Below are 11009 nucleotides of genomic sequence, written 5' to 3'. Positions count from 1 at the left end.
TGCAGTTGACATTCATACTATACTGTACATGCACACAAATCTCTCTCACTCGCGCACACACGCCAGCAACACCTGCTTCAAGCACCTAGTGCCCCTCTCAACATGGAGGTGGTGGCCGAGCCTGTGTGTGTTTGGGCATCGAACCTGCTCCTCTCTTGGTGGAGTTTAGAGTCAAGTTGTCATTATCACACACAGACCACACACACACACGCGCGCCAGGCTGGAGGGACGCTTGGCTGCCTGTCTGACCAGGTGAAGCACACAATACATCTCAGTTATCACACAACAGTACTCAAAATGTACCTCTAATAGAGATGGTAATATCAGTGAATTTAGTATTTAACCAAATGCAAAATGCAGCCATTTAAGAATTATGTCGTTCTCCCAACGGAAGAGTTCAAGTGTAAATCAACCTTACCTGAATCACAATGGTGCTGCCTTCAAATCCCTGCTTTACTTTCATGCGTCTCAAAAACCAACTCCTCCCTGTTAGCTATAGAGAGGCAAAGTGAACGTCACTTCCTGCTTCAGCACTGTACCAGAGATTTTCTTCCGCAGTTTATTTTCTCATAGACATTTCGTAAAATGCTTATAAAAATAGTTTTACTTGGTCAAACCAAACTGTTCAGCTATATTTAGAATCGGGTGAGACCATAGAACATTTCACTCAGACCAAAACCTAAAAAAACATATTTTCTTTAAACTGAAATGTTATGCGATCGCTCCCGTTTCTAAATATATCTGTACAGTTTGGTTTGAACAAGTACAACTATTTTTATAAGCATTTTACAAAATGTCTATGGGGAAATAAATGGCGGATGAAAATCTCTGTTACAGTGCTGAAGCAGGAAGCGACGTTACACTTTGGCTCTCTATACATTGGGTGTTTGCCGAGGTAATGTATAGTCAGTTAGCAACGCTGTGATGATCCTATTGGCTCTGTCTCGCATTCTAGCAGCTCGATTTGCTCAACCAACACTTCATGCAATTGACAGAAAAGTACATCAAGTTGTCAAGTGATTATTAGACAATGCAAACATTGGAGGTTAGATCACCTGAGCTGTCTAGAGCAGAGGTTCTCAAATGTTTTTCCGCCAAGGCCCCCTTACAAGATAGAAAATATACCGGGGACCCCCTCATTCTGATTTGTGATTTTGGGCTAAGTGTAATTGTTTCCACGGTAACGTGCCTGACTTTTGAATTGATCGGTTTGTTAGATTAGAATGTAATCCATGAACCATTTTAGATTTAAAGCATAACATATTTTCATTGAACTATGAAGCTTTTGCACACACAAAAAAAGTTTTTGTTTATTTTCTTGAAAACTTTTCGCGGACCCCCTGGCAAAGTGCCACGGACCCCCATTTGAGAACCACTGGTCTAGAGTGCACACATGATATCAGTAGTTCAGTCACAGAGTAACAACAGTGGAAGAGCTTGACAATTGGTCTAGATCAGAGTAGGCAACAGCAAAAATCATGCATCAGCAGATCAGAGGAGTAAACAATAAAACGTGCAGGCTGTCCATAAAAACAAAAACAATTTTATCTGAATATTTGCAATCCTCGGACTGACTGCAATGCACGATTGCTGCTCTTTAGTCTAATGCGATTTATTTTAGAAATGCTAAATCCACTGCAAAGAAAAGTTATTTCGCCGGGACAATTTTCTTGACAGCCTCGAGAACATCTGCATTGTCCACCTTATCTCCAAACTCCTTCTCACGGTGTTCAAGCAGAATCCCCTGCAGAACGAGACACATGGCATTCAGTTAAGGAAAAGACTCATTTTAAGCCAAACTGTTTTGTGGTCCATATGTTTGCTACGTTACCTGCTCTCCTGCTCCGATGACAAACACTCCCCCCAGGATGAAGCCCTCGCCGTTCATGTTGCCCTGGTACCCTGATCTCCAGGCCCGCATGAAGTTCTGCCAAACTCCCAGACGGATGAAGGCCAGCCCGCCCATCTTCCTCTGCGCTGGGCCGTAGAAATGTTTCTACAAGGACACAGCTCAGCTTGAGTCTCATCGAGGGAAAATGTGCCATATGATTTCCGCAAAACGGAAAAAAATCAATGTGTTCCACTCATTATTTGTCACACGTGGAGACCTCAAATCTCCCCGAGACAGAGACAAACAAGACAGAGCTAGTCTATATATTGCCTAGCGTGATAGCAGTCTCTGAGGGCGCTGCCAGTGCCTGTTATCAGCAGTTTTGAATGGCATGAAGGCAGTTATTTTAATTTCGTGGGTGAACTATTCCCTAAGGAGCTTCACTAAGGAACACTGATCAACAGAGCAATAATAAAGTATCAGGTATATCTGGTGTTTATCCGGCGTCGCTTACATTTTCATCTATGTAGATGTCTCCAGCAAAGTGTGGCCTGAAGTCCTGGATCTCTGTGCCGATGTCCTCCTTCACCACGGCAACCAGAGGGACCCCAAGCTCTTCCAGCTGGGTCTTCAGAGAGGACAGCTCAGACGCCTCCTACAGAGAGAGAGAGGAGGGGAGGGGAGAGAGTAATCTATCGAGGACACGGTCATTTGCATAATACTGTCTGCTTAAAGGTGAACTCATTTGCATGTATAACAACCTCTGCTATTCAATTAAGAGGTTTTCTGTCACCTCTCTGCACAAAAATCATCCAGGTCGCCGTACTGCCATGACCACGGCCCCGTTCTTTTCCCACAGGCTCTTGGCTTTGATGACCTGCTCATCTGCAGAGAACACAAGAAGCAACAACAACAACTATTGAAACAAGCCTCCAGTCCAGTCTGACATATTCCTGATAGCCCAACTTACAAAGAAGATTCAGCTAAGGCTGGGCGATGTGGACCAAAAATCATGTCGGTATTTTTAGGTTGACTGGCGATACACAAAATAATATATCTCGGTATGTTCTGCTAAGTGGGCTAAATGTACAGTTGTAAGACAAATCCACATGATGTGAGTTAACTTGTCACAAGCACTTTTTTTAATTATTTTTTTGCTGGCATTTTGCCTTTATTAGATAGGACAGTGGGGGAGAGAGGGGGGATGACATGTGGCAAAGGACCACGGCTCGGATTCAAACTCGTGAAGGACTGAGCCTTTGTGGTACCACGCTACGCGCTCTACCAGCTGAGCCACCGGGACGCCCCACTTTCATTAACACAAGACTGTCATCAAAATAATTAAATTAAGCAAAGAAGAAAATTTCATATCACGATTATAGTCACCAAAATGATCACAGTTATCACTTGTCAGTATTATCACGGTTTGTTAAAATGTGCTGAAAATGCTCAAAAAGGAAGGAAGGAAAGCATAGCTGTGGAAACGAGGTTAAGATCTTTCTTCTCCAGAGCAAAACACCAGCAGATTAAAAAAGATTTGTCTGGAATATTTAATCATCCATCTTTGCTCAGTACATCTGCCTTTCTTACCCCCAGGTGTGCATAAACTACAGGTGAACAACTTATTTTTAGAATACAAAAATGTGAAATCATCGGATATCGACTTATCGTATCGGTTAACCGATTAGCGACAGTTATCGGCCATGAGAAGCAGATATTAAATTTATCGGCTGTGGAAAAAATCCACATCGTCCTACGGCTTACTCTGACACAGCAGCCTTTGCTAATAAGACAAAAAGGCCTATCGTTGGGTGACAATATTCCACAGCCAATCACAAAAGAGGATGACTATCATTTTCTAACCATCCAGGGTGGAGCGCAGGGCAGCATCCTCAAGGTATTCCAGCGGCGCCTGGGTCGCTTTGGGCAGACACAAGTTAGTGTTTGCCAATATGATCCCTGCTAGCGCTGCTCCTACGGCGCCGAGACCCAGAGACCACATCCCCATTTCAAACAGCTCCACCTCCAGGCCGGAGGACAACACTGCAACACAAACAGGCAATAACATAAGAACGTTTGAGTGTCCGTGGGTCACACAGTAACATGCAAAAAGCGAATGACAGATTCTTTCCTTTGATAGTTTAGTCTTCACAGCTTTCACTCATTAGTTGTCACACGTGGAGACCTCAAATCTCCCTGAGACAGAGACAAACAACACAGAGCCAGTCTGTGTTGCCTGGCGTGATAGCAGTCTCTCAGGGCGCAGGCTGTTATCAGCATGGCCTCGTCTAACATTACTTTATCTCTAATCTGAACTTCAGTCTTAAGATTAAATAACTGACATACTTTGCTAAGAGGGTGTGACACCTGGCACTCCACACGGCAGGATAAGCTTTTTCTACTGAAACAAGCCGACAGCCGTTGGGAAATGACACCAGGCGTAGACATAAGACACACATTTTGGCTGTGGGTGGTACGCTTCTCACACGCTGGATACCAGCCTACCATTGTTTGGGAGTTTAATCGTATTTCAGTCAAATGCTCTGGCAAAAAAAAACAAGCTGTAGTGCAATTATTATTATTTTTAAGTCTATCTTCATAACAATGACCTTTGACCATTTTCGTTCATACAGCACTTATCAAAACAGAGCTACAATGTGCTTTGCAAGAGCAATTATCATTATTAATTTGTTCATGTTGTCTACCTGCTTAATCTGTTTCACGGTCAGGGGGCGCTGGAGCCTATCCCAGCAGCACGGAGACACCCTGGAGTGAGTGTCTCCGTGCAAGTCCATCGCAAGGGGGGCCATTACTATTATTATTATTATTATTATTGTTGTTGTTATTGTTGTTATTATTATTATTATATTGATTCTTGCTGTAGAGGCAGTAAAATATGTCTTGCCTGAAGTGGGCTTGTTTGGGTCAGGACTGGCGTTAGCTGTACTTTGATGAAAGAGAGCAGCCTGGGATCTAATAGAGGGGGGTCTGGCTGCAGTGGGGGGCTGGCTGTTCGTGGTAGCGCCCCCCACAGGGAGGGCAGAGCAGTGCAGGGATAGCCTCCACCTCAGAACTGTTGAGCACCTGGACAGAGCCAGCAGCGGGGCCATGGAAACGGTCTGACTCTCTCTCTACACACTCTCACGTATCCACTGGGGGGGAAAGAAACAAAATCTCAAAGTGGGCCCAATTTTCCTTGGCTTTTAGAGAGATGTAATGTATGTAGAAACAGACAGACGTTGACATCCTGCATTCTTCATAACTGTATGTTACTCTGATGTGAAACCAGTTTACCAGGTTTCATTTTTGATTTACTACACAAGCTTGAAGAATGTGTGATAGCCAAATGAAAGCAACATAAAAACATGAACTGTAAATGTCACGGCTCATATCTTATCCCATACGAACCATCAAGTCATACGTACTTTACTATATGGGTGTGATATAGCTACTCCTCACATTTTCAAACTACCAGGTGTACCAGCTTATACTTCTCTTGTATATGGAAGAGACATCAGCAAGTTATGTATACAAAACACAAAACATGCATTGAATCCGTTGTAGGCTATATAGTGTAAGTGTACATTGGAAATGTATCAGAATAACAAAACTTCATTATCATAAACGATGTAAATGAGAAATCAATGTAGACTCTTGCAGACATAACAAGGAAACTGAAGTTGTTGTAACTACGGTAAGTCTTTTTGCTACAATAATTTCAAAACCCAGGCCTATTTTTTATAACCAGCCCTAAAGTAAATAATACATAAAGTACTAACTTGCCACCGTTTCAGTCAGTGTTTTCCTCTGGATTTAATCCAATATCCAATCGCTCCACAGTTACTCTCCACTGCACTTGGATTCAGCTCGCCTCGCATAAACCGACACTGATATGATAACAACACATAACAGCGGCCAATAGAGACAGTCTTGGCATCCATCCATCTATCCTGCGACAAGCTGGACTCCTCCCCCTGAACGCCACTGGTGAGATCAAAGGGCTGTTTACACTGGGGTCACAGGTAGCCTACTCCAAGTTAACGCTAAGTTAGACTCATTGCTATTAATTGGAGCATAATTTAATTGGAATGAATGACCACATAGCTGCCTACATGATGACGCAAACAGCAGAGGTGATTAAGAAACGTGTTCAACGTGCAGAGAAGTCTGCAGGAATTGATGGTGATGATGATGATGATGATGATGATGATGATGTGATGATGATCATGATGACCTTCATTCTACTGATATGGGTCGCCACCACAACGATCACCATAAAGTCATTTGCAAAAGGCAATAGCTAACGTTAATGATTAAGGATGTTTTAATGACTTGACTTTGACTGAGACATTTGAGCATTCTGTAGTAGGCTTTGGGAAATTATGAAAACCTCGTCATTCATGAATCCTGCATGAGCTGCATGAGTAAAGTAGCTTAGCTTATTTAGTCACAGACGAGTGCCACGAACCTTAGCCACAGTTGCACTGTAGCAAAGACAGTTATCCTTTTAGCTTAGCAAATCTAGCTTGGAGCTAGCAAGGTTGGATATAATGAATGAATGATAGAATGACTGATGAGTCTCGCGGTGAGGCTAAATAAGTGTAACGTTACCTACTTGAAAATGGCTCTAGTGATATAACGCGAACATTAATAGAACATTTGAATACACTCACCAATGTCAATGGAGCGAGAAGCAACTCCTATCAATATCAAGGGTTGTGTAAACAGATTGTTGACGCAGGCGTACAACGATCCAAAGCGCAGGGAAACTAATCGCACAAGATGGCCTGATACAGTCGATACCAGATGGTCGATACAGTCTGCCTGATAGATCCCATGTGATAGACAGGAGCTGATCATCAAGGAGCTCAATAACATGTGATATGAATATACAAATCATCTTGCTGTGAGTATGATAGCAATTTATTTCTTTTAAAGACACAATTCTGTTCTGACAGTTAATTATTTTCGATGCAGAACTGTTCTCTCGGAAGAGTTTAGAAACAGACCTTCGTTAAAACCATAAATAAATAGGTTAAAACCATTGAAACACACAGGAGGCCATCAAGTCAAAACAACAAAAGGATACATTATGATCATTTAACAGTTGAAGTATATGAGCTGCAAGAACACACAGGCTTTTGTCAACAACAAATATCAACCATACAGCAAAATAGCAAACACAGATAAATCCATATAAAACTGAGCAATTGGGCTCTGTGTGTCTGTTTCCATTTTTGTCCCACCGATGATGTCACAATGCCTATGACATCAGTGCCTATCATGTCATAAGATGATTTTGCACTTATGACATCACAGCACAGGGATATTTCTGTCACTGGTTTATGTGTTCAAAGTGGTAAAGAGATGAAGGTAAAGTGACCAGCAAAGTGGTCGAGTGACTGCTTAAGTGTCCGTCAGAGCAGGGCCGATCCTGGCCATTTGGGTGCCCTAAGCGTAATTGTTCTGTGGTGCCCCCCCCCCCCCCCCCCCCCCCCCGTAAAACTTTCAATAACTGTCAAACGAAAGACTGCAAAATCATTAATTATGAACGATACTAGTGTATCTCACATTTCATTACATGTGGGAAACAAACAATTGTTAGAATTACTGTACATGTCAGCAAACAAGTGATTGTTAAACTGTACATGCAAGCAGGGGCGGACTGGGATCATAATTCAGGCCGGGCATTAGATACCAAGCAGGCCAGGCCGATACAGGCCGACGTGCGTGCCGGCGTCCGAAGGGCGGCGGCGAAAAATTTGGGCTGTTTGAAGCCCAATTTGGGCCGTTTGAAGCCAGATTTGGGCTGTTTGAAGCCAGATTTGGACCGTCTGAAGCCCGATTTGGGCCAGTTGAAGCCAGATTTGGGCCAGTTGAAGCCAGATTTGGGCCGGTTGAAGCCAGATTTGGGCCGCTTGAAGCCCAATTTGGGCCGAGTCCAATTTTACAATGAGATGCACCCTGAATAAAGTAATAAAACCACTAGTAAACCAGTAGGCGGCGCCTGGCCTGCTGTTCAGTGAGTGGCCTGACTGAGGGCACCAAAAAAAATTTTTTTTTTTTTTTTTTTTTTTTTTTTTTGGTGCCCTCAGTCACGTGATGCCCTACGCAGTCTGCGTACGCTGCGTAATGGGTTGGAGCGGGCCTGCGTCAGAGTGATGGCCTGTCGGTAGAAACTGTTCTTGTCAAATAACATTGAGATTGTTCAATTATGTCATGTAAAAGAGTAGCAACTGTAACAAGAACTGATACCAATGTAGTACGCTCTGAAATGTGTCTCTCTCTCTCAGAGGAGGCCATGAAAAGTATGATTTGTTTCAGTGTTTGCCCACTGGTCAGTCCCAAAGAAGTTGCAACATCCCTGTGTTTACTCTCCAGTTATCCTGGCCCACAGCTCTTAAACCAGACTGACCCCTACAGGAGGTTAGTGGCATTACAGCATGAAGTGACACACTCCTCGTGGGCTGGATTTTCTTCAGCATCTAAATTGCCCATGATGCTACATGACTAGATTGATAGAAGCCAAAATCATACCAAATTAGAAATGACTCGCTCCACCATGTTTCTAGAACTCTACAACTCTGTACAGCTTGATGGTGTCCTCTTCTCGTCACATGATGATGTGAGTGATCGTTTAGCTTGCCTATTGTCACACTAAAGAACAAAAAAAATCCATAAATGTCTTGAAAAACAAACATAATTATAGCTGCTGCGCAGCAATGGGTCGTGGCCGGGCAAGTCTCAATTTTAGCTATAGTCCAAGTCACGTTTCTCAAGTCTTTAGTCACAAGTCCAAGTCAAGTCTCAAGTCTCTTATGGATGAGCTTTCTATCATCTGCTGCATGCATTCCAGTCTGCTTAGATTAGAACACTGCCGTTCATGACAGGGCTGGGGCAGAAGGCAGCAGGTTAAGTACATGGCAGTTGAACATAGAAGCGGAGAGAGTAGGGACAGTGGAGGCAGAGAGAGATAGACTGAAAAATTGCTTATTTATACTTCGGCATGTATGACATCACCGATGACATGACAGCAACAACTATGACATCACCCACCCAGTCTGCTGAGCCAGGAAGAATGACATCATTGATGACATAATCACTAATGACATCACTGATGACGTCATTGCTCAAGTGACATCACATCATTAGGTAATTAGGGCAAGGGGGGAGGAGGAGAAGAAGAAGAAGAAGAAGAGGAAGAGGAAGTGGAAGTGGAAGTGGCCGGGCAAGTCTCAAGGCTTTGAGCTAGAGTCCCCAAGTCAAGGCTGAAGTCTTTTAGCTATACTCCAAGTCAAGTCTCACGTCTTTGGTCACAAGTCCAAGTCAAGTCTCAAGTCTCTTATGGATGAGCGTTCTATCATCTGCTTCTGCTGCATGCAGGCATCTGATTCTGACTCTGATTCTGATTCACAAACAAAAGTAGTAGTTACTTGCCTCGCTGTTGTAGAGTGGATGAGGTACTGGTGGAGTTGATGTTAGATGGAGAGGGAGGCTGAGCGATTAATAGCCACCTGGGGAGTTTGTATCTCTTCGGTCCTACGCTGCAGGTCTGTGGGGTCACACAACTGATATACCAGCAGGAGCTGCTTTTTCGTCTTATGGACAGACTGGATGCTTGCTGGTGGTGTTTTATGGGAGTGGATGCTTGTGTGTAAAAACACACACTGCTTCCACTTATATAGGGTGAGCCAGGAAGGATTTATGACGTCACTGATGACATCACAATTGCTCGAGTGACATCACTGATGGCATCACAATTGCTCAAGTCACTGATGACATCACAAATACAAATTTGGCATGGGACTGGCATGTAGGCCACTGTATTATCCAATATCCACACTATCTATTAGCATACAGCATCAGCATTGATTAGTTGACATTATTAATAGACCTTTCCTTAATGTTAATACACACAAAAATAAAGATTGTTCACAAGTCCCAAATCTCACGTCCAAGAAAAGGCTCAAGTCTAGTGTCTCAAGTGACTGTTTGCGACTCCCGTCCAATTCTCCAGTCCAAGTCCCCATCTCTGGGCACTGATGACATCATCAGTGATGTCACAACACTGATGACATAACTGATGACATCATCAGTGATGTCACAATGCACAATTGCTCAAGTGACATCACTGATGACATCAGTTATGACATCATCATAAGTGTGTGTGTGTGTGTGTGTGTTTTCCCAGGATGGTGAGGGCATGTCCCACCATTCCCCAGGATGGCGACGGCACGGTGCTCTAGCCTCTAGGCTATACATGAGGGCAAAATTAAAAATATTGTCAAAAATTCAGTTTTTGAGATAGCATTCTGAGATTTTACACAGCTACTGTGAAAGCAAAACTTGGTAATTTTTTTACGTGAAGTTTTGAGCTTTATTTAGTGAGAATTTGTAGTAGCTGTTTACAGTACCGTTTACAGTAAAACATTTTGATGCACTGTGGGCTCAATTTTGGATCAATCAAAAATCTGTCTGAATTTGTTGTGTAGGACAGTCTCACGATGCAGATGCTGAAGTTTGGTGTCGTTTGAAGAAAAATTGTGGGAGGAGTAGGGTTTAATTACTTTTACAGTTTTTGCAGTTTTGCTGTCTTTGGACTTCATAATTGGCCATAGGTTGCAGTGTACAAAAGTTTTTCCTCACTTGGGCACACATTTCGCTGAAAGTTGCAAAGCCGTAGCACGTACGCCTGATTTGTTATGAATTTTCAAAGTTTGAAACTTTAGACCGTCGCTGTAGCGCCACCATCAGGACTATTGGCGCCAAATTCACGTCTACTTAGTTTGGCATGGGACTGGACCTTTGTGGAAAGTTTGGTTTATTTTCATGCATAGGAAGTCTAACTTCCTGGGAGAAGAAGAATACAGGCAAATACAAAAAGTGGCTCTGCCGCTTCGCTGGGCCGGCCACTATAAGAACATTTAGAATTTTGGATAGTTTACAATGACTTCAATGCAGTTGAAATTATTTTTCGGGATGTTCCGGGGTAGCCATGTAATTCTGCTGCTGCAGTTGTTTTGGTAAAAGCAATGCAAAAGTAGTGTAATGAGTAACGAGTTACTCTACACAGAAAGTAATATTGTAAAGTAACTTATTACTTTTAAATGAAAGTAACTAGTAATATGTAGTATATTACATTTCGAAAGTAACTTGCCCAACACTGCTCATTTCACAC

General features: G+C 42.9%; 1 protein-coding gene across 1 annotated transcript; it reads right to left on the bottom strand.

Moving 5' to 3' along the window:
- On the bottom strand, window positions 1-6544 carry selenou1a (selenoprotein U 1a). Its single transcript, XM_083658741.1, has 6 exons — window positions 6505-6544; window positions 3695-3874; window positions 2625-2716; window positions 2346-2486; window positions 1832-1996; window positions 1-1744 (listed from the first exon to the last, which is right to left on the bottom strand). The coding sequence occupies exons 2-6, from the start codon at window positions 3837-3839 to the stop codon at window positions 1649-1651; spliced, it is 639 nt and encodes a 212-aa protein (XP_083514867.1). The 5' UTR covers window positions 3840-3874; window positions 6505-6544; the 3' UTR covers window positions 1-1648.
- Window positions 6545-11009: the final 4465 nt, after the last annotated feature.

The sequence above is a fragment of the Poromitra crassiceps genome (assembly GCF_964638095.1).
Source record: "Poromitra crassiceps genome assembly, chromosome: 22".
NCBI lineage: Eukaryota > Metazoa > Chordata > Actinopteri > Beryciformes > Melamphaidae > Poromitra > Poromitra crassiceps.
This window is presented reverse-complemented; position numbering and strand designations above follow the sequence as displayed.